At 35.9% G+C, this 27,911-nt stretch overlaps 1 protein-coding gene across 2 annotated transcripts; it reads left to right on the forward strand.

Annotated features, from left to right (window-relative positions):
• Positions 1 to 22,932: 22,932 nt before the first annotated feature.
• Positions 22,933 to 27,898, forward strand: LOC106099751. 2 transcript variants are annotated; one of them, XM_013278393.1, is made up of 3 exons: positions 22,933 to 23,042; positions 23,245 to 23,462; positions 23,822 to 27,898. In XM_013278393.1, exons 2-3 carry the CDS (start codon positions 23,247 to 23,249, stop codon positions 24,104 to 24,106), a joined length of 501 nt encoding a protein of 166 aa, XP_013133847.1. In that variant the 5' UTR covers positions 22,933 to 23,042; positions 23,245 to 23,246; the 3' UTR covers positions 24,107 to 27,898. The 2 variants fall into 2 exon arrangements, with proteins under 2 accessions (XP_013133847.1, XP_013133848.1); XM_013278394.1 differs by having other exon boundaries at positions 22,936 to 23,108.
• Positions 27,899 to 27,911: the final 13 nt, after the last annotated feature.

Below are 27,911 nucleotides of genomic sequence, written 5' to 3' on the forward strand. Positions count from 1 at the left end.
TTTCTGGAGTCGCGTGTTTAAACAAAAGACGGCACTTTCCGCTTACATTAAGCACATTCGCGATTAAAATTATAAAGTTACATCAGCATTATTCACAACAAAATTCATCGCAGCGAGTTAAACTCTGATATTAATCTCTCGGCGGCATCCGAGCGCTGGATTCGCCATTTTGCGCCTAAATATGATAAACTTTCCCCCGAATTTCTTCTTGGACCCCCCTCCTGTTTCTTGGCGCGAAGAATGCCCCCCCGCGACTTCAGGGGGTGGATCCCCACCCGAGCCAAGTCTTACGGCCCTGCTTTTAAACTAAGCTCGTTAATTAATTACAGCCAAGTCGACTGCCGAGGGTACTGCCTTACATAGCTCTATGTGCCAGTTTAATATTGCACTCAAATCTATATAACAATTTTTATAAAACTTTTCCCATAAAATTACATTAAAATACTTTAAAACTGTTAACGTACATAAAAAAAATTAAAAACAATTATATTTTTACAAAAACGAAATACCATAATTTAACATAAATTCGTGTTAGGAAATAATATTAACAAACTTAAAAGTAATGTACTTATATTGCAAGATTATTTTGCCACTAATACGGTTTTATCATAAAGTTACGTGCCTGCCTCGACAAGCTATAATTTTTTTTATCATAAAACAACAGAAGTTATAGTAAACATTAGAGCTGGTTATTAATCAAAACCAGAGTTATAGCAGTAATACCGAGGACTCTTTCCACGACTCCATAATTAATTGCTACTAAATTCGCCCCAATTTGAATCCGGTTACCAAGTCCGCTAAGAAACTTACGAGGTACATAAGACTTAAGGGCAGGGCTGGCCGGAAGGAGGGTAAAATGGCGGTAGAGGGCGCGACCCTCCCGGCCTAGGGGGTGCGGGGGAGGCGAGGAAGGACGTGAGATTTACTCTAAGTAATTGCAGTAATAAACACGCAAATATATCACGGCGGGGTAATGAGAGGAAGCGACGAAAATTGCCAACGCAAATTGCGTGTGTGAGATAAGCTAATTTTTTTTGTTGAACAAGTCGAGATATTTCTGCGTATTTTTGTTTTCGACAATGTCCTTTTATCACTGCCAGTTATGAGAAGAATAACTTTAAACTTGTAACTCGAAAAAAATGTTATTGTTATCATAACAACAAACAACAGTGGTAGTGCCCGCTTTACCATCTTAGCACGAATGGGCCGGCACGCCCGGTGTAATACCACGACTACACAGAAGATAGGCGTGAAATGGAAGCAATTCCGTGTTTCGTCTGATGAGTGTAGTGCCGGAGGCCTAATTTAAGTCCCTTTCTCTTCACCACCCTTTTCTTATAAGGAGAGGATGGGAAGGGGAAGTGGATTTGACGGTGGAGGAGATCCATAGGAAGGGGAAATATCCTCTTTATATGCGTCTCCTCCTCCTTCGTATAAGAGTAGGCAACGCATCTGCAATTGCGGATGTCTATGGGCAGCGGTCGCTTCGCCATTTTGGCGGATTCAAGTGGCCGCTTGCTCGTTTGCCACCTTATGTTATAAAAAAAAAAAAAAAAAATACTTCATACTAATATTATAAATGCGAAAGTTTAGATGGATGGATGGATGGATGTTTGTTAGAGTTTGTAGCCTAAACGGCTTAACGGTTCGCTATGAAATTTGGCATAGATGTAGAGGATAATATAGAAGAACACATAGGCTATTCGCTTTTGCTTTTTTTTTTCATTTTACGTGGACGGAGACGCGGGCGAAAGGTAGTTAAAAATAATTTGGAGTAAGTATTAATACATTTTCCATTTTTAAATACTAATCCGACTGTAATCGTAATAGGTTAAGAAAAAAACTAACATAAGAGTTATGGTTATACTAGATCTTATAAATATAAAATTAGCTATATTCTACTGGACTTTTTACGCGAGCTAACTCGGGACTGTGTTAAGAACTAAAATTGAATAACGAGTGAGTTTCATCAAGTAAACTTTCCTCTATCTGGCTCACTTATTTTAATGTTAGTTTCATGTTCAGTTACGCCACTCGGACACCGACATCGAACCTCGGTTTGTTACTAACTTGATGAGAATGTCTCCAAATAAATTTTTATCCATTATTTAACTTGTGAAATGACAATAAATAATGAATTAATATGGACTTTTCATGTGTATGAAACTTTCATAATAAAATTGATTCGTTTTTCGTTTGTACGAAAAGCAAAAGACCGTCAAAACAAACAAAAGTTCTTATAATATTTTAACTTAGGTAATGTTATTATATTACAAGTGATACTTTAAAACAATAAAGGCCAAGCCAGCCCGTGCTAGCCAATTTCTTCGCAGACAACGATCGTTTTTGGCAACAAAACAAGCGACAACGATACGATGCCGCATTAATTATTCGACCGAGACAAGAAAGGGGCCGCCCCATTTCCAATATTTATGTGATGCCGATGACTACGCGAAAATATCGGGCGTCGACTCCTTTTTAAAACGTGAAGAAAGGGCCAAGAAAGGCCTTCGGGAAACGGGGCCTTCTTAATGCACAAACAGCACTCTCCGCCTCACCTGCCCGCCTTGATTTATTGGACGGCTTTGTTCAACGCTCGTTACAAGCTTGTTGTTGCGTTTTTAATTTATTTCTAGGGAAATTTTGCGGCCTGTAATAATATTTAGTTTGATATTAACCTGAACGGTGTATAAGGAATCGATACTGATCTACCGGGCTACTTGAAACAACTTATTTAGCTTTCATTTATTTTATTTTTTAATATCTACCCTAAACTATTGGATACATAAATATTTAATTTTTACTTTGGCTTAACTTCCGAAATTACATTTTCGTTTTAATATTTGATAAATGATTATGTTTTAAATTAAATACTCAATCTATAATTACTTGCATCTTGTAAAATAACATTAATGAAGGTCTCCTTTTTCTTTTCAAACTTAAAAGTTTTGTTCTTAAAAGTCTCTTTAAACATAATTTTAAAATAATCTTTCTTACTTGTGCATGGTATAAACCAATTTATACGAATAGCAAGAAATTTTATTAACCTAGAAGTGAAGTCAGGTAAACAAGTAAGCTTATATAGAGGTTGCCTCGCCATTTGTAAATGTTACACGAGCAAAACTGGGGCGCAACTACTAACTCTTGACGAACCCACCGCGCCCACGCTAACGTTCTCGAGTTTTGTTTTCAACTAAATGAATTATATGCTTCTGTTATAAAAATAAAAATAAAAATAAAAATAAAAGTAAGACTTTTTAAAGCCTTCTCAAATTTATTAAACACGTGCATGAAATTTGGAATGCATATTTTAATATTTCTCTCAACACATAAAAACAAACTATGTAAGGCTTCTCTATTAAAACACTAAGTTAAGAATTATTATTATAAATCTACACTAAATACTCTCTAAGGCAACAATCAATTTCTCCGAGTGCGGTGGTAGGCACAGCTAATAAATAGCAACAATTCGCAGAATAAAATGTTATAATAAAATCACTTTCAAATAACCTCTATTGTTGATTGTTGCGGACCAGTTCTAAATTTGAATTACGCAAGGAATACATTAGGCAGGCGTTGAACGTCGGTTGTGCTACGGCAACGCCAATGGCCCGTGAATGAATGCGAATTGCCGTCGCCGCAAACGGCCGCTGCCCGATTGTCGACGCCCGAACGCCACGTCTCATTGCCAATGCACCAGTAAGCCTCTGAATTCACCCCTTGCCCGTATATTTTAAGGCCAATCTTTGCGACGATTGAATCTTGGACGTGGTCGGTGATTTTTCTTGATTGATAGAATTTATTGGGTTGGGAGATTAGCATTTTAAGATGCTCTGAGAATCCAGTAATCTAATTGTATTATCGCTATTTACATCTGAAGTTCCAAACATTGTAAAACCAACTAAGTGTTATGCAAACATGTAATATGTATATCAAGGACGGATGACAAGCTATGATCAGAGTATCTTCACCCTTCCCTCATCAGTCATGGCGGCCGTCACACGGCTAAGCGGCCGCATTCAAATTGCCATGCGATGACGACGTGCTTTTGTGACCCCTGGTTTGCTTATAGATGTGATAAAGTTGTCAATGTTTCGGTTTTTACCTAACAAGATACAACTTCTGGGAGCTTGTTATCTATTTTTTTTTATAACTAAAATCTACTTTAGGTGTAATATTTTTAAATGTTTTGAATAAAGATTTTGTGATGCATTCATAATTTGTTTTATAATTGCATTCATTTTACTGCCATTAGTTTCAACTACACGGTATTGCTACATTAGCATATCACAAAACATATCCTACTCTTAAATTTAATCCAAACTTCAAGTAATTTTTTGTGAACTAAATAGCGTGATAATGAATATCGGATATTCAATGCAATTATGAACAGTTTTAATAAACTATTAATTAAATGTATCCCTTTTTTGTCGGTATTATTAGTGAAGGTGTCTCGTCTGTTCACTGTTTAATCTTTATATGGCCTGGTCGAAGTTTCACTGTAGGGACATACTTTTTACGTTACTTGACATTGGGTTGTATCAACGAGTATTTCAACGATTATGCTAAATCAATTAACATTCTGCGCATGATTCACTGTAACATAAATATTCTTTGTTTTATATTTCCTCTCATATGTAATAAATATTACGTATATAGTTAAAGAACGTTTGTACGGATAAAATGCAGTATACACAATAAATTAACTACGAGTACAAATACTAAAACGAGTTAACTATGGAACAAGTAGGTACGAATGCAAAATAATTGAAAACAAAACGGAAACGCGGCAATAAACATTTCATTTCGAAATTAAACACATCTACCTGCGTGTTTACCATCGCGAAATCACTAAATGAATAAAACAGTGAGGAATCGGACGCCGTAAATTCGTATTCGACGAATATCAATTTGGCTGAGGGCCGCCGCGGGTGGGGGTGGCGCGATAAATAAAAACGTATACATAATATACACAGTACCTACGGAACATGAAAGCGGTGAATGGCACTTGTGAAAAATGGACTTGCCGCTCTTCCAGGGAAGCAATCATTCAAACTGGCTGTTGTCTGTTTGCGCCTCTGCTCTTTTTCGCCTAGCCTCCAATATTTTTTGCAATTTTTTTTTGGCAGCGTCACTCGCACAGTTCAGGTGTGGGGACACGTGGTTCGGGACAAAGAAAACAAATATTAATAACCGAAATTTTTTAAAGTCCTCGCAGGGCAATAATTTATTGTTGTCAATATTTCGTAAATGATTTGACTATGATGCGGCGTTTTTTGGCGAGCTACCTTGCGTTACGCTTTGTTGGCAACTGGGTGGATCCGCGTTAACGCAGCCGAATTCTTCATTCTGTTGTGTTTATTTATTACCTAATGGACAGGTTACAGCGGCGCGAAACACCCGCTAACAATTTATACTTCGTTACAATACCCTTTTGTATTTCCAGGGCAAAGGTCCGGAGTGCGATAAATGGTAAATTGAAGTTAATGAAACCTTACTACTTTAAAAACACACACAAATATAAATTGAATGGTCTCAAAACGCAAACTGTTTTCGTGAAAATGTGCCTTGTTCATTTATACAGTGATACTTGTGCGCCGTTGGCCTGTAGCTTACATACACTCCATTTACACGCTCCGAGCCCTCGACTGAGTTTCACCAGCAATTTTTCTAATTAAAATAATGCCTACTTCTCATTCTTCCTCCCCCATTCATTAACCCAATGTGCTGTAGATAAACGTTGTTTGCCCGAGAGGACGTTTCCCTACTTACAAATATGTATACCAGTTTTCGCCCGCTTACCTAAATGAGAAGGGAATTTTATCGTTCATTTTCTCAACACATTTTTTTGTGTCCCGGTGCTTTAATTAGCTATTTCTCTTTGCTCTATGAGAATTTATAAATATTATTTTCAGTTATTTTACATCGTAACCCATAAGAATCTGTCATTAGAAATGATACTACCAATAGAACTTTCATAAGGGATATCTAAGTCCAAGATTATCCAACAAGAAACTTTCTTGATTAATATAAAGAGTCGTCGCAGAGATAGTATAGAGAGTATTTCACATTTTTCTCAGAGCTCAACTCCTCGACCTCACATTTAACCCGAATTCCAGCAAACTGCATAATTTCGCCACTAATGAGAGGAGAGTCGGCGTCGTCTAATTAGCGCAGCGGAGTCGGTAAGACGCCCACTAAATAGAGGTCGGAGCAGGCGCGGGGGGAAAGCGCGGTGCGGCGCGGGGGCACGCGGGGTCTCGCGGGGCGCGGGGTGGGCACGAGGAGCGTCGCTCACCTAATGAAGTGTTTCGCTTTGACACGCGTGTTCGTTAGCAGACCACTTCAACGATTGCAACGGGTTGTGTTCAGATGACAGCTTCCTCGAATTTACCACTTAAGTGGCGTGCAATGCCACCGCACTTGTTAACTAGTCTGCAATTACTTAGCGAGTTTTGCCAAGTTTTGTGTACTACAAATAAGTCTCATTGTTTCATCTATTACATTTTAATCTTTATCAAATATTTTTAAATAATTCCCAAGTCGATATTTTAATAAATCTAGATCCGATCCGATATTACAGATCCGATATAAAATATATTAGTTAATGGTCACTAATAAAAAAAGAGCTAAAAGAACTCCCAAAGTCATGATCATAAAGGCGACCTGAGGTGAAGAGTACCACCAAAAATAATGTAAGAAAGATATAACTTTTTCCTACTGATCTATTCTGACTGATCCCTTGAAGCTTATCTGATACTATATAGCACCTATAAACCGCCTCTAATACTTAATTGCGTCCAATGTCTGCGACACAATAGCAAGTATAATCAGCTCCTGAACGTCCAATAGTATACCTGGAATCATATCCAGGGCTGTCACAAAAGACAAATTTGAAAAATAAACAAACTTTACTCTATATACAAAAGACTTGCGTAGATTAGCTAAAAATAAAATACTTGCATGTACATGTACAAAGTTCCGAAAAAAACTATCTAACTAAAAAAGAAAATTGTAGAAACGCAACTATAATTTTACCTTCTGTTATTATCAAACGCATTAGTTATAAGCTACAAATTTTTAGCTTATTTAAATAATTGTCAAACCTAAGTGAATTACTCATTTTTTACTATTTATCTTTGGACAGCCCTAACTCCCCCTGTAGTTCGCGTAATCCAACTATTCAATTTTCAGGCTAAAAGATTGTCCATGTCTTAGCTTCTTTTTATATTATTTTGCTTTTGTACCACAAGCGTTTAAAATAAATATTGTTTTAACGAAACGGTTTTAAATACTTTATGTAAAATGTTATACTTATTTAAAAAAAATATAAACGATAGTAGGTTTCTAATCCACGAATAAACTTCATAGAAAATCTATATATATGTTTAATAATGAATAACTATCGACTGTACAAACGAATAATTTATCACACAGATAAAATATGTACTTACATTAAAAATTACTTCAACATTTCGAGTTGGACGCGTATTAAATCTAAAGAGCACCTATCGCGAAGTTGACATCAGAGTTCTCAGTAAAACATCGCCAACTTTAGTAATTGTAGCGAGACTCGCGCCCGGGGAGGACTTGAAACTTGGCAGAGGAAAAAAGCAATTATCCTTTCTGTTTTACGGAGGTGAGGAAGCATATTAAAAAACTTGAAAGCGTTGTCAGCCCTCGAGAGTGGAGCAGACAGTGATGGCTATTAATTAGAAGGGTTGGATGAAGATATTTCATTATTTCTACGTCTACGTTTCTTTTCATTTCAATTTTAGGGCGACGAGAACTTTCAAAGTGCGTCCTTTTTATATCACGTAATATGTAATTAGTTTTTTTTATAATATAAAATGTATTTTAGTCGATAGAGAGTCATTTAATTATTTTACCTACGTATTTATTTATATAAAAATTTTTAAACAATTTCTCCTATGTCATATTTTTCATATTCATATTCCAATTGGAGACATACTCAAAGTGTTAAAGAAATCTCCAAAACCATTCATTGCTAACAGACTGCAATGTTTACAAAACATGTACTTTAATAATCTAAGAAACAGTTCCACAGGACAATTACAAACCAAATTAAAAAAAACAAACATGAAACTATATCAATGCATGTTCTATTAAGGACAAAGAAACAACCCTTCTTCATAACCTAATCAAATATTCCGCTTCTAATGAAGTGTTGTTTAAAATTTATGTAAAGTGTTTTGCTGAGGCCGTTCCACTTATCTGAGATTAAATCTGCTCAGTAACAGAGGTAGGCAGTCGTAGCAGTCGGCAATCACTCCTCGGGGATTCGGCTTTATTTTGCGGGATCTCTAATCTTTACACAACTCCATACTTATAATGAGATCGATCAAATGCACTGAAGCACGTACGTGCTGTGTTATTTTAAAATACGACAAAGAAATATTTTCTTTTTTGTTTTAATTAACATAAATACTTAAGTGTTAGATTTCGTAATTATCTCGACGTTTACAACATTAAAAATACTCTATTACCACTTTGTTTTCTGTTCTTTTGGTAAATGGCACTCTGTAATACATTCTCATTAATTGATTTACATACATTTTATTATGAAAACAATATTTTTGCGTATAAGCTTATCTTACAAGATGCTCTATAGTTACGTAATTCACTGAACTTAACTTTACGACATTTGTAAAAAATCAAATAAAAGAGGTCAGTCTACAATCACAAACGTCCAATTGTCCAGACGAAACCTTGAATAATTCACCATACTGCCCACCCACCTCCGGGCATTCACAAAAGCTATCATTGTCTCACGTTCCATTCACAAAACTGTATCATTGATTGTTTTATAGACTCTACGTCGCCGACTTCGGCCAGTACGAATTGAGCGTAGATTTTTCTGGTATTGTAATGCGAAAATCACGGGACCTCCATCAATCAGTGCAAGGACCCCCGGGGGCCGTTTCCGTCCAGGTGTGCATTTGGAATTTGCGCCGAAAAACTGCGCTTAAACTCGGATCGTTGAAAAAAAATCCGACATCCATTGTGCATTTCTACGTAGTGTGCTCGCGGCGTTTGGTATCAGCCGCCAGGTAGGCGGGGGACGAAACCTGTACAAGAATTACTTACGACCACTGCACAGCATAAATCGGAATAAGTCAAACAATAGCAAAGTCAATTAAAGCTTAGATACATTAATATCTATCATGTAAATGCATTTTTATAAACTACAAAAACTTCGTGGTTAGATTAATGCATCGCCTCTTCTTTCCTTGTTTAAATATCTATGAAGACAAATTAAATTTCATTGTTTATAAACACGTCTAACGTTACTTTGGTTTTTATTTTAGTTCTAAGGATATTAATATTTTCAATTCTACCTTTTCCTAGAGACCTCTGTAAATAACAGTCATAAAATCTCCTGTATTAACTGCTAAGCAATTGTCCATGCGACGTTGGACAGTTCTGTCTCGCAAGTAAATGTACCTTAACATTTCTTATTATTCAAGTAACAATACATTTCACGTTAATAAATCATTAAGGGCTAAAAGCAGGTAAATGTGTAATGTGAATGAAGTGTGAGCATTAATGTTTTTTACAATTAATATAACAAAAATATATATTGACTGTAGAAGTTTATTTTGACCATTTTTATTTCGGTATACAAAGTGTTTAGTACAACCAAATATTACGGATAAAATGAAGTAATTTCTATAAGGGGGCAAGTAAGTAGCGGGGCACCGAGTTGCTCATCGACGGACAATCGCAACACCACATTCGTTGCCGGAATTTGAGAAATTTTCGAATTTCATATATAGTCCACATTATGTTAATAAATATTAAATAAATGAAATTGCGGAACTTTGCACAGAAGCTCAAATCGAGTCACCCCGCTTTGGATAACCTCTTGCTCTGTCTTGAAATTTAAGATAAGAGATTCTGTGTTAGCTAAATCAATGTAAGAACAACAATGGGACGTCAAGGCTTTGTAGACCATTGTTGTTGGCCACGTGGGACAGGTGAGTCGCGCACGCGCACATCTGCTGCGGCAAAAACTTTGTCGGCTTGCGCAAGATTTTAATCGTTTTTTTTTTCTTCTAATACGTTGACAGATCTCTAGGTATTTCGCGCCAAATTATAAACTACCCGATTTTGCAGCTGGGTTTGATTTATTTTAATAGAACTTCGTAAATCTTAAATTAAACTTTTATTTCGTTAATAAAATATGTGCGCTTTTGAAGTTAAAGGACAATGTCCAATAGCTTTTTTTTATTAAAATTAAGATACAATCTCATAAAAATATTCCGTGTTATTTCTTTATGATTTATCTCGATGTCATTATTATGCGAAAGAAATTATATGAACACTTATTCAGTGCACGATTACATAACATGCTCGCATAAAAATCGGATTTGTAATAACGTGAAAGGTATTCCGATTGCTTCGAGTGCTTGTTAGATGTGACACGAGGGTTGTCAAAACATATTTAGAACATTATATCAGTGCAAAATTAAGTAAATACGAACTGCAATCAACGCTATATATAGATTGACTAAATTGTATTTACGAAGCTAGTAAGATAACTCCGAAGTTTGTAAAACACAGTTAAAAATTGACTATACCCCAATAACATTTTTTAAAACAAACTTAAACCCCATCCAGATAGGTGGCAAAAAAGCAAAAGTTCGTCATAGTTTTATTAACAAGAAATAAAAAAAAAATCTTTATAATTTCGTTACGATAAAAATCGTTAACCATTTCTATTTTTAAATAGGACTTTTACTATAATTTTAACATAGGTGGCAACCCGTAAACTCCAATAGAGCACATTAGAATAGGCACGCGAGGCAGAGGTAGAGGCAGCGAGTCGCGGCCGCGATTGCCTCGGATCACAATGAGGTGCAAACGCGCACTACAACACGATTACCCTACGCCACGTGAGAGGCCTGCATGCCGCGGAGCCGCGACTTCAATCCGTCCACCGATCGAACCTTTTTGATACTTTATTAATTAAATATAAAATCTTTGAACTCATATTGACGTATCTTGTAGTTGAGTTGCGGAAACTGTACCTGATTCTATTGTTAATAAAGGATTTTCAGATATTTTTTTTATGCAATCCAATATTTGGTACAATTTATGTAAGTAACCATTGCATGTGTTATTGTCTATGAGCCTTTGTAATATCACTTGACGACTTGTTCTAAATTTTTAAAAACTTAATTGAAGAAAAAACAAATTTTAAGCTTTGGAAGAAGCTTCTTAGTAAGTACACAAATAATTCAATTATGAGAAGAAGTATAGCTCAGATAAGAATTAAATATCAAAATTACTCGATCCGTCTTAATAGGTGCGTGTTTGCGAGCGTATGAGTGGTTTCGTGGAAATATTTCAAATCAGAGCGGGCAAAGGCGGCGATGTACAGGCAATAACGACTAACGTGACGAGCATTCCGTCCGTGTATAGATTGCCTAATGTCTTTCTGAAAGGCCCGCGCTAGGCCATTCACCATTCACATTCGTATTACGTTTAAGGAATAAGCGCTATACGTGAGCTCTTTCTGTAAAAAATTACACATTCTTCTACCTAACCTCGTAATTTATTTAGAAAACTGGTTGATCCTGTGCGGCTTCATCCGCGTGAAATCATGAAAATTTTATTTAATTGTTTACATTTGTGAAGTTATCAATAGCATATGTCAAAATGACATGACAATACAAACCTTGGCAATCTTGCTTCCTTGATGTTGGCAGCAACTTGTGGTCTCTTTCCCACATTAGGGTTTTTATCCAAAATATTTACCCCCTAAGTTTAAGGGCGTGAAAATATATAGCCTAAAGCGTGATGCAAGTATAGGACTTTTTATTAAAGAACGAATTATTCAAAAATATGCTGTTATTGCTAACATCTTAGGCAACAAAGAAGTGTGTGTTTATGATTTATTATATCTAATAGTATAATAGTATAGATATAAAGTTACACTTCTTATATCGTGAACAAAATCGACCTTTAAGTATTTCACACTTTAAAAACGAAGCCATGGAAATGTTCCGACCAATGTTAAATACTATCAGAGGTTAGTAATTAGTACTCTGTACCAAATAGAAATATCAGTTATGACGTATTAGTTATGTGTGAATAATGCGTTAGAATCTCATTAGGGTGTAGGTGAGGAATGCACGTTGGCGCCAATATTCGACGAATGTACGAGCGGCCCGAATATCCGTAACCGCGAATCTCGAATGCCGAATGCGAAATGCCGAAAAGCGAAATGGTCGGACCCCGCTCGGTGTGACATATTGGAATGTGACTCCATTTATCCCCGCTTCCTATTGGAATCCGGAGTGACGCGGCAAATTGGAAATTGCGGTTCCTATTTTTGGCCGTTATTGATACCACCACTTGTAACATCGCGCTCGAATTGTAACACAAGTTAATATCGACCTTAACACGGAACAAAGGAATGATAAATCTGAATATTCTCAAGTTTAACATATTCGAATAGTTAAAATAATACTTAATGAAAACTATCAACAAAAATCCGCATATTGGATTGAGTTCACTGTTTTTCGTTTTTAGTCTCATTAATTAGATGAATGATTTATCTGTACCGTACTGTACTGTAGTGTACTGTAAATGCCAAATGAATTGAAGTGTACTACAACATCATTTTCTACGAAAAACATCATATAAATAGAGCATTCGCAGTACGTAAACAGATGGTCACATAAACCAAAAGCCAACGTCAACAAACCAAACACACCGCACTCGGCCGACAGAATCAAAACGCGTGAAGGATCGTTTAGTTTGTGTTGAGTTCTGCAAGTCCACAACATAACCCTAACAGAATTCGGCGCGGTCCGGCCACGGCCGTCGGGCGCGGCTGCACGCATCACACGTCAAAGCGGAGTAACTCAACCCTCGCTTGCCATATTAAATCACATTTTGACAAGCGTACCGTGAAAAATTAATCGAGTGTCGTCGAGTGAGCGGGCGGTCGGGGAAAAAAAGTTGGAAATGCGATGGCATTTCGCGTGGTCCCCGAGTGCCGAAAGGTCAGGCGGGCAGCCGCTCGTGAAATGTCTCGCCCGCGGACAGCACGCCGCCCGCCGTCGTCTCCCGCCGCCCGCCGCCCGCCTCCGCCCGGGTAGCGACTGCGACGCTCGCATAAACAATATCGCCGGGCCCGCAATGAAACAATGGCCGGGACTTTCGTGCGGAAAGAGCAGCACTTTAATTTTTCTGATTGCAACTGTCCGGCTGAGCGAATAGCTCCGCTGATTGAAAGGAATTACAATTAAAGGAAAGCTTACTCTCAAGTTCTACCTACAACAACTACAAATAATTTCCTATCATCAATATTACTAACCTTTTCTTTGCTTCAAGATTTAAATCTTGCTACCGCATAGACTCCTACATCATTCGTACAGTTGGGACATTCGTATAAGTGTGTCAACTTGTCTAAAGTAAATAGTAGACATTTTCTACAAACATATAAGAAATTCTAGTTATACTAATGTCATTAGTACATTTGTATGTATTGAACTAACCCAGAAACTACTGGGCCGATTTTAAAAAATCTTTTATCGTTAGAAAGATAATTTATCTGTGAGTAACATAGGCCGTATTTTCGATTCGACGCCGACAAAGTCGCGAGCATCAGCTAGTATTTTACAATAATGTTACTTGCATATTTTCGGTTTCCAATTCACATTGCATCGCACACAGCCCTGCGCAGTGCGCTATTAATTAATCTTATAATTCATGATCGCGCTTTATCTTATAATAAACGGGATTCCATAATTATAGAAGGGTGTAGAGCGTCCCCCACATAGTTACCATTTATACTTATCTAACACGGAATATGGCAATTAATCTCGCAAACTGTTTTATAACTAAGCCCACCATGTGTTCGGATTCTCGAAGAAAGTTTATCTTCTTTAGTATTGGTTATTTTTTACAAGTGGATGCTTAAAAAGTAAATCCATTGTTTGAAGGAGTTATTCATGAATTATCGATTATTCATAGCTGTCAACAAAAGATAAGTTTGTTATACTTTTAAAAACAAAAGCACTGATACTCAAAGATTAAGTATAGTCAAACCAAGATCTTTAGAACATTTTATAGCATGTAAATTTTTATATGGATAAATGGATGTTTGTAAGTATCTTTAGCCTAAACTGCTGATCAAAACTCTATTACGTTAATTTAGCATATACGCAAAGCATAATGTGAAAGAACACATGAGCTATTTACGTTTGGTTTTTTAATTCCACGCGATAGATGTCGCTGGTGAGAGCTAGTTGATCTATAATTTTAAACTCTGGGCATCGAGATAGAAGAGTTATCTGTACATTTTATTAATAAAAATGATTGTAACAGTCCGTGAGAAAACACACTTGTATGGAGGGTGTTGCTTAAAAAACAAGCAGGAATAGTTTAAGCAATCCGCGAACGATCCATCACACACGTCAGTTTACCGTAGATGTTTTACTACAGAGGGGGATGTCCATTAAGTCTTTTGTAATATTGTATCTGTTGTTTTCGATAATTACCGTATTTGAGAACCCAAGTATTATGTTGACTATGTAATATTACTAGAAGGAATTAACATTATATTCCTTTAAGACCGTGCGCACACCTGAAACTAAACTACGGCACAACTGTTTAGTCTCGCTTTGATTCCTAAGAGCTTATATGGAGGTGCGCCACACTACTCGGTTTTTAGTTATGTAAGTAAACAATTGAATTGGCAGCGAAACAATCGACAATCGCACAACTGTGATTTTTGTCTTGTTATTATACATTTCCACTCTTTTTTTTATTTAAAACATATTATTTTATTTTTTTTTGTAATTGTTCCTTTTATCTTATTACTTACATACAAAATTTATAATCAAATCTAATATTTCATTTTACTTATTATTATGATGAATTTTAAATGAATTATAAGAATTATTTCTATTCCAAGTTTACACGGATTCTTTTTGAAACATTTTTCCTCCTTGCAAAGCTGTAAACTTTGATAACTTTAACTTGATACTTGTAGTTCTTGAGTTCTGGTTTTACTAAGAGTTTCGAGTTTTTAAAAGTGAAAATATACTTATTCCTATAACACATTAATTGTTTATTTTTCACCTTTTTCGTATAATCTACTTTGTAAAAACGAATTGATTCAATTTAATGCTAATATATTTGTGGAAACGACCCTTAACAAGTCTATTAGTGTAACCACTAACTAGACTTTAATGGGGCTAATTTGTGCAAACACTAATCATTGGATCAATCTAATTAAGCTAATACGACAGACAATGATGATCTTATCAAAGCTAAAGGAGAGTTTGTTCTGACAACATTTCGTCAGACATTTAAGCATACTTAGTAATTTTAACATAGAATTGAACAATAAATGAATTTAATTAAAAATTATTTATGAGTTTTTCAACAGTCACTACAATATTTTAATCTGTATTACATACATAACATAATAACAAATAAAATAATCAATTTGAAATCATCATTTATTATGTAATAAAATTTCATGTATTTAGAATTCCCCAATCGAGAACATGATACAAAACAAGTATATACATTTCACTATTAATTACAAACAATAACAACGAAACCGCCCATTCAATCGAACCGTATCAAAACCCGAGGTGGTTGTAATATTATTATTACCGTCCTAATCAGCATACATTTCCACCGCACATTTCCAACCGAGCGATCACATAACAATATCCGACACTAATAAAGGTCTCAATCCTTTCAGCTGTACGATATTGTCTACTCTAATTGGCATTAAAATCCACCGAAAGAAGTGAGGTAACCCCCAAACAAGCGCTTATCATCACATCAGTGCACTAAACCCGCGTCGCTTCCCCGCCGCATGTTCCCCGCATGTTCCCCGCATGCCCGCCGCATCCCCGCCGCATGCCCGCCTCCGGCCTGCAGCTAATGAATATAATTCCTTGCCCCCAGGTATAACGGGGTCGATTAAGATCGCCCACCACAATAATTAGCTCATCAAATATCTCCGATACAACATGTTATATTAGAATGGACCTTAATTTTTTTTCTCTTTATTTTTTTAAGGGACTTTGGTTCCTTAGAACATGTCAGTCCCATTATATCTGAAACTTGATTAACCAATTAGAAAGGATTCGTTATGATTGTAAAGAATTACACTTTTGATAGTGCTTACCTACCTTTATAATTATAGTAACGTACTAAGTTTTGAAATCATTCATTTATTTTAATACTAGCTTTCGCCCGCGAATTCGTCCGCCTGGAATTAAAAAAAAAGTAAATACCCTATGTGTCCTTCCAGTATGTCCTCTACATCTCTACCAAATTTCATTGAAATCTGTTCAGCCGTTTAGGCTACAAACTCTAACAAACTTCCATCCATCTATCCATCCATCTATCCATCCATCCATTCATCTAAACTTTCGCGTTTTATTAGTATTGTGCAAATTATACCTTATCGGAGTAAATTTTCAACCCCCATCTAGTCTTCTAAGGCTATAAAATACTTCTGGAGACATCGTAATTTAAAACAACGTCCAAAATCTCTAATCAAATATTCTAAATAAAATGCAACAATTTAATTTAATATGTTATGATTGAAAATAATATAACAGCGTTGTGCACCGTCGAAGGGTAAAGCCCTCTGGGGACGCGTATTATAACCTCGCATAATATCCGCGTCGTCACTCAAGCGCAATAAATACCCAAATAAAGCGCAAATAATACCCAAATCGCTCATCACCGCCGACGTACCTCCCCCAACTATAATTATCTATAATCAGAAGTTACCCCGGCTGTAATCAGTCCTTGCGCCCGGTGTTCATTACAATCACTATGATTTGCATTACTGTTGACTTTGATTGCACAAAACGCATGTGTTTATTTTCATTACGTTCAAGTTATATTATTTACTCCACAGATAATACAATGACCCGACATTTATGTATATTAAAAAGCATTGTTTTGTTTACAGTTTCTAAATATAACAACAGTACCACAGTACAATTTATAAGCTGCTGTCAAAATTGACCTTAGATGGCTTGGGTTTATCTCATTTTTGACAGCTAACATACCTTTTACAAAGCTAACTGCACACAAAGTATTAACTAGACTCGTGTTGTATTAATTTAGAATGAGAAACCTTCCCTAAGTGCTTAATTAACGGTTCCGATACCACGTTTACATTATTCCAGTACAGCGATCGAATGGAACGCTGGATTACTAATGGATTTATGTACACCCACACTGTAATACACTGTGTGAGAATTGCTAAAATGCAGTAGCTTAAAAACACTTATATATTCAAGTTTACAGAGTTTAAAATTATGTAAATGTATATAATACTTATCTGAAAATGCGTTTACACATTGTGTTATACCCTCATAAATAATATGCGTCGAAAATACGTCCTGACCCCGACCTCGAGTCGATTAAGCATCACTAGGTCTTCCTTCAATTTCATATTTATAAACGGGGATTACGCAAAAATGCCAGCGTAATGGATCACCTACAGGACTTAGGCCGGGCGATCCGTTGTCGGACACGAGGGGGTGTAGGGAAGGCAAATTTGAGAGGGGGGGCGAGGGCGGCAAGGGTCTGATCGCCGGGCTCATCCATCACGCGGCTCACGCATGTGAATTGGGGCGTTTTATCTGGAGATAGCCGCGGATGGATCCTGGATACCTATTTAAATATTTTGTCGTTTAGCGCAAGTTTATGCTTGTAATATAACACGCTTTATGACGTTGCTAACGACCACTAGTGTAGTAGATAACTCAATAGAGATCATTTTAACTCGGCTTTAAATGAAAATTAGGTAGACAGATAGTGCTTAATGCTAAAAGTAATAAAATAGGATGTGTAATTTACTTGTGAGTGCTTTTTAATTTGTATTTCGCTAGCACAATAAAAGAAGCATCTCTACTGACGATGTTAAGTACAGAAACAAAAAACACGAATGCAAGTTTCACCGCTACGCAGATGGAAATGTTTGCAATAAAATCAACAGGGCAAATTTCGACAAGCACACTTTTAAACTGTACCTAAATGGCTCTTGATATTCTTTCGCTACTGTTCCTCGAATACCTTTTAAGTTTCCAAAAAAAAGTCCTTTCATTAAGCATTTCGCTGCGCCGAAAAGTTTATCCTCGGATTTGTTCGAGCTGTGATTAGTCACTTGACCACTCTTCAGAAAAAAAATGTATCTGTTTGTTTAACAACAAACGGTACGTAAAAAAGTGTTTTTGATATTCAAAGTTTTGAATTTATATGTATGAAAGTGATTACAATATTATTGAATTTGACAACTAAATATTACTTTTAAAATTATAAATGCGAAAGTGTAGATGGATGGATGTTTCTTAGAGTTTGTAGCCCAAACTGTTGTAGGGATCTCGATGTAATTAGGCATAAATGTAGAGGATATTCTGTATCCTCTACATTTATGAATAATACGGAGAAAATTCTAATTCATAGAATTAAAATGAAGGTACTTTTCTGACAATTACTGAAGACGGGACTTTTATTTGAAATCAATAAGTCCATATCGAATGACGCTAACAGACGACGTGACGCAACGTGACGCGGCGTGACGCGTCTATCACGCCAGTGGAAATGGCGTCTTCGCAACGTGACAGGTAAAATGAACACAACCAATTGACACTGCGACACGTTGACGTAGCGTTCTAATTTTTGTTTTACTGTTATCAAAAACTTTAGTCCTATACATTTAAAGTATATTTTACAATATTATATCGAACCAGATAAGTTTGTTGTACTTTTGGAACTGTGACCGTGATTGATTTGAGTGATGTTACAATTCGCGCAACGTCTTTGTGATGGAACTAGGTTGTAAATGTTCCTTCTTTGAGCACATTATTTGAACAAAGCTACTACTCAACTAGAATTGGTCAGGATTAGTCGATAACTATCAATCTGAAGTTTGATATCAAAAGTAATCTTTTCCAATACTTAAACATACATAAATGAACTCTATCTATCCCGAGAAAGTCATTAGATACAAAGAACAATATAAAAATGAATTCTAACACCAACGGCCGAATATTGAAACGAATCTTTAATACTTCGCTTCGTAAGCGCTGCTTACAACATAACAGATTTTAAACTTTTAATGGAATTTGGAGTTTAAACGTGGTCTTATCATTTAAGCCGCTGCAGCATATTTAAAGGTCGTTCCGGTATTCGGCCGTAAGTGAAATACGAATCTAAGTTTAGGTAGAGAACAAAACAAATAGTTTGTGTTTGAAGGTAGTAGAGGTTTGCAAGTACGAGGTTTGCTACACGTCATCAAACGGCCTGCAATTCAGACTGAAACTGTGAAGCTTAAATCGGGCGTGTATTTGTGCTGCGGCGAGCAAAGCGCTTCTCAAACTTTGTAAACAGATCAAATGGAAGGTTAAAGACATTGAATAATACAATTCGTTGCCTCTAGTGTATGTTTTGTTCAATGAAAATTAAATAAACGATTACCATTTTGAGCTATAAAGCTAAATCAAAAAGCAGATTTTTATTTATTGTATTGTATCTTTAATCAACTATTTATATGTTTTTTGCAAAATTTTAGCAAATATCCATATTTTATTACTTTACGAAAGTTCCTCTGAGACAAAGGCTTTCTGTTCTCGGTCCGCAGCACAGTATGAAAAGGATTTCCTATAAAAAAAATCATAATGGCATGTTACAGTTAGAACGGCAGGCGCCGCGTATAATCTGTCCATTGATCGTCGTAATCGGCTTCCAATCGTTGTAATTGTTCCTTCATTAAGTTATATAAATAGAAATGGAACCCAAACAAGTCGGCGCTCGGCGCTCGGCGTCGCAACCGCCCTTGAACTGAACGCTCGCGGAGGCTCTCGCGCGGCGGCGTGCGGGGTGCGCGGGCGCGGGGCGGGGCCGGCGCACGGCGGCCAATCAGCGCCCCTTCACATTTTTCAGCCCCCGCCCGCATCGCCGGACGCTGCCCAAAAACAAAAGGATCAAAGTCGGCGAAACCTATCTCTTTCTTTGTGAGGCCGGCGAGCGGGCATCGATGAGAGGATAGATACAGTGTGTCGCGCGGGCGCGAATCGATAAGCGCTCACCTCCCTCCCGCCCCCGCGCCCTCCGCGCCCTCGCCCCCGCGCACCCGCAGCCCCCTCTCGACGCCGGGGCGCCGCCCGCCGGCCATTTGCACGGATGTTTACTATTATTATTTTATTGAACGGACGCTCTAAGTGGCAATATAAGATTTACAAATTATGTGGACGAGGATCGAACCTGCGACGTCGGAACGGCTGAACGACAACATGGGCTCAATGTTCACAATACCAATGACTCTCCGGTTATAAAACCATACGCTATCAAGTCTATAACTTGCAATTAGAGTATACAGAGTTTGGCACGGTGACCTGCTTTTCATCGCGCTTAATCGTCTCCAAATACTATAAGTAGAATCTATACTTATTTCAACACATTTTGTTGACCGAAATTCGTAGATTTTTCAAACGGAACACCGGTTATAAAACTACTAAAGAGTACAAAACCAACGAATAGGTAAACAATAAACTTACCATTTCTATTATATCCACAAAAACTTAAATTGAAACCTGTTGATTTTTTTACACAAGTTAGTAAAAACAGACTAGTTTTTCACGTTACTTCATCTGCGAGGAATTAAAAAAATGGTAAATAGCTTCTGTGTGTACTTCCAGTTTATGTTCTACATCTGTGCCAATTTTCTTCGTTATCCGTTCAGTCGTTCTGGATATATGAACTTACTAAATCCATGAGCGTTACATTAATCTAGTCGGGAGGAGGGGGGGAATTAGCTAATTCAAAACTAACAAGTTTTGGAGTAGGTTACTCTATGTGGGTCTATAGGAATTGAAGGCATATTGTCATAGTATTGCAATTTTCAACTCTCTAGGAGACAGTTAAGTATAAAAAGAAGATCGTCATTGCTATATAACAACAGAAAAGGAGAGATAGATAAAGAAGGGGAGAGTTTTATATTGAACCGAATATAAAGTTAGCAAATGGGCTGAACGTAAAATGACTGTACTAATAATTATCGGGTAAATGGTTTTATAAATTGTTACTGTTCATCGTTAGTTCAATAAACTCCTATTTAGGTACTGTACACTTCGGACAATAAATAGAACATTAATATCGACAGAGGGGTTAGAAGAAGCTGGACTTAAAAGTACAATAAATATCAAAACCACCATAAGAGAACATTATTTTTAGACCCTATTCCTAACCTAGTTCATTGGCTAACGACAAAACATGCTTTTATATTGGGTAGAGTAAGTTACGGAGTTTTATACTGTTACATAAAATGAAAGAAGTATTTATGTAGTCTTAATTTCACCCATGTTTTAGTTTAGATTCCCTTTAAATGGTGATCCTGTACGTTTAAATCGTTTTTTATTTGTTTTGCACTATGTTTGTTACTAATATTATAAAGAGGAAAACTTTTTTTGTTTATAATGAATAGACACAAAAACTATTGGGCCGATTTTAAAAATTCTTTCACCGTTAGAAAGGTAATTTATCTGTTAGTAACATAAGCTATATTTTTCATTTCTTTATTATTTTTTTAAAATTTCACGCGGATGGAATCGCGGGCAAAAGCTGGTGTAAATTAAAAGGCTTGGAACGTAAGCTGTTATTTTAATATGGACATAATGTTATATTTGGACTACGCCAGAAGGGGGGGGGGCGTAGATAGAGTAAAGAACCAAGTAATAAAAAGTGTAAATTGAACGAATTAATTCGTGCATGAATAATAAAAAAAAGTGTACACAATACAAAGTTAAAATTTAAAGTGATAGTTAAAAAGAGAAAAGTTTTTATAGTATGTAAATATCGATAAATCACAAAGCAAATTGTAATTCCTTATGTCCACGATTTTATGTGCCTAGTCCAGTCTGGTGATGATCTAACAAAGTTCACTACTTATCGATCTTCGTTGTTGTACTACTTATTATCTTTGTATAGGTAATTTTTGACATTATGCAATAATGAAATAAATGTAAAATTACTAGCTTTCGTCCACGACTCTATCAGCGTGGAATTAAAAAAAAAAACAAAAACAAAAGTAAATAGCCTATGTGTTCTTCCAAAGTAGCCGCTACAACTGTGCCAAATTTCATCTGGATCCGTTCGACCCTTTAGGCTTCAAACTTTAACAAACATTCATCCATCCATCCATCCATCCATCGATCCATCCATCTAAACTTTCGCATTTATAATATTACTTAGATAAGATTAGTTTGATTTAACATATTTTTGAATTAGATACCCAAAATGGAGCAGTACAATACCCCAAAATATTTAATTACATTGATACCTAAATACTGTATGTGGTAGTTTAACGTTGTGCATAAATCTATTACAGTATTATTTAATTACGAAACATAATAGGTATAATATTTAGGGGTTATAATTTGCAATCAAAAAATCTCCGTACTTCTTCAGGCAACCTTTGACCGTTTTATTTGTTTTAGGCTGAGAATCGCATTCGTTATTTTTGATGTTTTTCATATTAAAATTCATCAAAATCAATAAAGGTAAAACATTCTGAAAAAAGTTGCCCCTTAAAAGACCAGAAAAGCGCCATCTGTTTCGCGCATGACGAACTAAAATAAAGTAGGAGGTGCTGCCATCTATCACAGAAATACGAGCATCGGAAACTCGATGTTAAACCTAAATATAGAGGGCACCACTGCTAGTACTAGAAAATTGTTAAAAGCTAAATTAAAATACCAATATTCACATTTTACTATCAAAATAAATCGCTAATATCATAATCCCGAAGTGTTGCATCTATCTATAATATTATATTTGCACTATTTTGAGCTTTTCTTTGTTTGCTGCGTAATAGACTGTTTTACCGACCTCAACCCATTTCCGCTTGCCGCTTGAAGACATCACGCAAACGCGAACTCGATGTAATGTAGCTAACTTCATTTTATAAATGTTCGATCTCCTTCAACTACGTTGAGGCTTGTACATTTTGGAGATTACGCTTTTCGGTAAATATTGTTTTGCTCATTGAAACAGTGCAGTTTAACATTTTATTATTCCTATTCTAGTCAAAGGTGAGTGCGATGAATTAGTGTGTCCTGTGACTAGAATAAATTGGCGCGTTAGATTCTGTCAACACAGCATAATGTTCACATGCTGTGGGGTTTATGCACGTGTAATTACAGTATATTTGTTCATTTCCATTTGCAGAAATGGCTCTAAGTGTTGCACTACCTCTAACTGGATTGGAGACGGAGAATTTCAACTCCTTCAGCTCGTTCATAGACATAGCGGGCTTGTCTCAATCGCAGACAAGTCCGAGTCCATCTGTCTCTAGTGAGTCTAGCGGTATCGGCTCGCTGGGGTCGCTCAAATCAGAGTCAGTGAATAGCGACTCCTTGCCTTCTAGTCCTCAAACTACGGAAAAGGTAAGCATTATTCCTATTTTGTCCATTTTTGTTTGCATTTGTCCTGGCCTTGACCTCTCTATTTTCATAATATTCTGTAATGGCGAATGTCTTACGCTAACGTTATTGTGTACAATTGACATTTGATAACGGAAAGATTTCGCGAGCCGTGGGGTTAAAGATTGAAGCATAAGATAATGATATTGTAATTAAATTAAAAATAAATGATAAAACATAAACCTATTATAGTTATTATATGACATTACGTGAAATTTGTTTCTAAAAATACAAATGTCAATAGTGTGAGAAGCAGGATTAATGCTAATTAATATCTCGTTTTTATTTACTCGTTTTACATTAGTTTCCTTTTAAAATTTCAGAAAGTATTCGAACCATTCGTGCAACCTCAACCACGTCCAAAGGAACAGAAGGCTGAAGATATCAAAATAAGATATGAGCAACGCGACGTTCTCAACCTGATGGCCAATCTCACCGATTCTAAATGGAACTACCGTGCTACAGTGCTGCCACCAAAGGACCCTGCACTGTTCTTCGCTAACCGCTCGCAGTATCACCGGCTGGGGCCGTTTGGAACGCACACACAGTATGTAAAAGACTCTTGCCATTTCTGTGGCTTCTCTTGGGTTGTAGCCGCCAAGGATTGAGGTGACGATGTATCAACACAAACTTCAGAACAAATGTTGGGTATGACTGGGACACATCAGGGTGCGTACCAACTTCTGTCTCGCAGTTGTTTGGTGCTTCCATCGCCATACCCATCCAGTAAATCAACGACTACAGTTCTCAACTGACGACTTATCATTTTACTTTTAAATGATAGGATACTCCACTTATTTTCGGAGTTTTTGTATTCACATAATCGTAATTGCTTTAAGTTTAGGATACAGTAATGAATGTTAGACTAATTTGACCAAAACATGACAGTTCCTTCTCTGGGAACTGAGTTGTTGATTTAGTGCAATTTTGTAATATTTTTCTATATGACAGTGCATCTCCATGTGGCCCGGTCTTACGGATGACTGTGGAATATGTAAGTTGTTATCGTCCCACGCATTTCGTAGAGTTACATTTTGAACGTGACTTAATACTGTGATCTTAATTTAAACAAAGCAATTTTAGAAAAATTCTGTGAAACGTGCGACGATATAAATTACTTTGGTTAAAACAAATAACTTATTTGTTTGTGTGATAATGTTAGGCTTAATTATATTTAAACAATGCCATAGGAATACAATTAATTATAATTTGGCATTTTCCTTGTCTAAGCACTGAAAATAACTTGGAATCTACTCTTCCATTGATGTTACAATATTCTTTATTTAAAACAGAAATCATCTTATTAATTAATTAATATATTACGCTACACTTAGTTCCTTTTAGAATTGTTAATGATTTGTTATCCAAAGAATCTATTTGTTTTTAATATGAATTTAATATATTATCTATAAATTGTTGATCAGAACAATTTATATTGATTAGTATAAAATACAATTGATTGATAAATTCAATCAATGGATTTTGTTCCCAAATATATTTAAATTAAAAAGCAATATTTAAATTTTCGACATTTATTTGATGAATTGTATCTCCCACCATTACATCTAATAGTTTTTATTTAAATATTGTTTTATAATTATCTTTAGGGCTGTAGGTGTAATTATTTTATTATATTCCACAGTCATAATGAATAGGTTTGTCAATGTTTCAACCAAAAGGCTGCTTCTCGGATGTTTTTTTAGTTACGGTTTTGACGAGATGGCACGAATTTAAAGCCAAGCTATAGGTTAATTTTAAGATGTAATTATGATGTTGGATGTACCGTCCGAGCATTACATAATAGTGGTGACATTCTCTAGAGGATATGATCTTGATACATTGCTCTAAAATCAATTTCCTATCAATTTTATGAAATGCTTAATGTCTCACTTTGTATGAGAAGCCCGCAGAGCACATAGTTGGATGGGTGATCAGTGCATATCATCACAAATTATAGCAGTGATTAGATAAACTAAGGTATTAGTAGTTGTTACAGATGTTTTAAAAGTTTTGTGTCATTGATGTGCCCAGATGCTGGGCTTAGTGAAATTATACTATGTGTGGTACAGACTGGCAATATCTCTATGTAAATGCATATTTAAACTAATATCCATGGTCTCTTAATTTTAGTCAAGATATTTAATAGTGTGAGTCTCTTCAATTATGTATAAGTAATGTGTAATACTAACTATACTAATGTAAAATTGATACTGTCCTTCTGTGCAACTTTAGTTCTTCTATGTTGTGATCAGCTTTAAATTGGAACTGGAGTATTTGTACATGATGACATATTTCCCACAAAGTTATTTTTATAAAAGTAAATGTTAATATGTGACAATACGGTTTGTAGTTTTCAAAATTTTCTTTATACAACTACTCTAATGGTGTGAAAATTTTGGAAGGGACCAACATCCATGCATTAGGTTTCTTTTATGAATGACAAGAACAAAATTTAGATTCATAAATAGTTTATCATGTTCCAAATTGACATTGCATTTTATCAAACGCTTTATCTAAGTCATCGCTGTGTATTTGTTTCCGTTTGTAATCGATATGGGCTATGAACATTGCTGATAAAAGAAATTAGTTATCGTTTCTACATTATTTATTTATTATAGTGTCAGTTGGTCACGAACTGAACTGAACATAGCATGGATCTCAGAATGCAGCTTAGATTAACGTGAAAGCTATCAGTGGACACCATTCCCGGAGAGAGCCACACTTGTAAACTATTGTAGGGGTGTGCGTATAGCGTGCTATCTCCTCATTCACACATACTCACAAAATGGTTGTTATCGTTATTTTTAATCCAATGTTGCATTCAGATTATTTTTAGTTTTTAATATGTAATAATGACAAAGCTTCGATCGAATGTAGAGAGGGAATGTTCGGAGCGATACGCACAGTAGTGGCGCTGGGCGGCGCAGAGGCCGAGGTGCGATGCAATATTTGCATTCCAGTTGTGTTGTAAGTTGCTGTGGATGGGTATAGTTGTTAATGTTTATTTAAATCCACATTTGCCAAATATTTTGGTTGTTGTGCTATTTATTTGAATATTTTTTTCCGAAGTAATCAATTTAGTACCTTCCAATATCTGTCTTTAAGTAAGTTTACAATGTTTTAATCGTTTCAATTTTATGCATTTTATTTTGTTTAGACAAATCATTATACACGATATTATACTTATTATCTGTTGTATTTATATCTATTGTTCATTATTTTTTCTCATCGAACTGTAGTCAAATGACAGTATTTTTATAATGAAAATTGTATAAGGATGAAGGGTTTTGGCCGGGCGGCTGGCGGCAGGGCAGCGGCCGTGGCGGGGCCGGCGGTGTCGCCCGGCTGTATTACGTATATCTAATAAGCATTATGTAGGTTTAGCGAAATAGATTAACTCGGAGACAAACTCCAAGTACCAAAACTTATTGGTTCGATGTTGTTCTCGTATTATCGTGATATAGTGCGTCGCGCGCGGCGCAGAGCTCAATATTTTAGTAACCCTTAAGAAAATTAATACCTCTTTTGAAAAGATTATAATATATATTATATAGTATATCCAATCGATAATCACATATTATGTATTTCCCTGTTTATTTTGATGTGATATCATAAATGACTGATCTGAATTTAGTTTTTAAGTTGGTTATTGATACGCAGTGCTATTTCGAGAGTGTAATTAAGATTTAATATTGAAAGTGCCAATGCTCGTAATTTAAACTTTGACTGTTCCTTTAATCCACTTCAGTATAAGCAATCGTATCTTCCTTGTAACGTTAAGTTGTCATACATTACTCGTAACGACATCCACGTAACGTGCACAATCTCAGTAATGCTTGCAATATTATGTGTAACGTGTTTTAATTCCTCACTTATAATTTAATCCAGCGTAATATTAAGAGTACAATATGAGATGATGTTATATCATTCTAGTATCAAAATTAGCCGAAGATGTTAATATTATTATTAGTTAGGTAAAATTTTAACATAGCTTCGTATAATTGGGATGTTTTAGTATTTAGTAGTGTATTACGGCGTAGTGGCAAATGTCTCGTGAGTGTAATGTGTCAATAATACTCGAGTTGTAAGCTCCGCCAGGGGCGCCATCGCCGCCATCGCCGCGCATACGCAACTGACGATAGACACTAGGCGTTTATTTGTTGTAATTATAATAATAGCCGTAGGTATTTTATGGTACTTAAATAATTATTCTTGCGATGCCTTAATTCTGGTTGTCAATTAGACATGTCTGCCTAGAGTGTTATTGTTTTTATTTATTTTAGTTTTTGCTGTTCCGGCTTCCTCCGTGAACTTCCAGTCCAGGCTGTTCTTTTGAAATAATTTTGAGGTCGATTTATTTTTACCTAAGTGTTCTTATTAAATGTTACCAAAATGTTTTTAATAAAATATTTT

The sequence above is a fragment of the Papilio polytes genome, unplaced genomic scaffold (genome assembly GCF_000836215.1).
Source record: "Papilio polytes unplaced genomic scaffold, Ppol_1.0 DF824102.1, whole genome shotgun sequence".
Lineage (NCBI taxonomy): Eukaryota > Metazoa > Arthropoda > Insecta > Lepidoptera > Papilionidae > Papilio > Papilio polytes.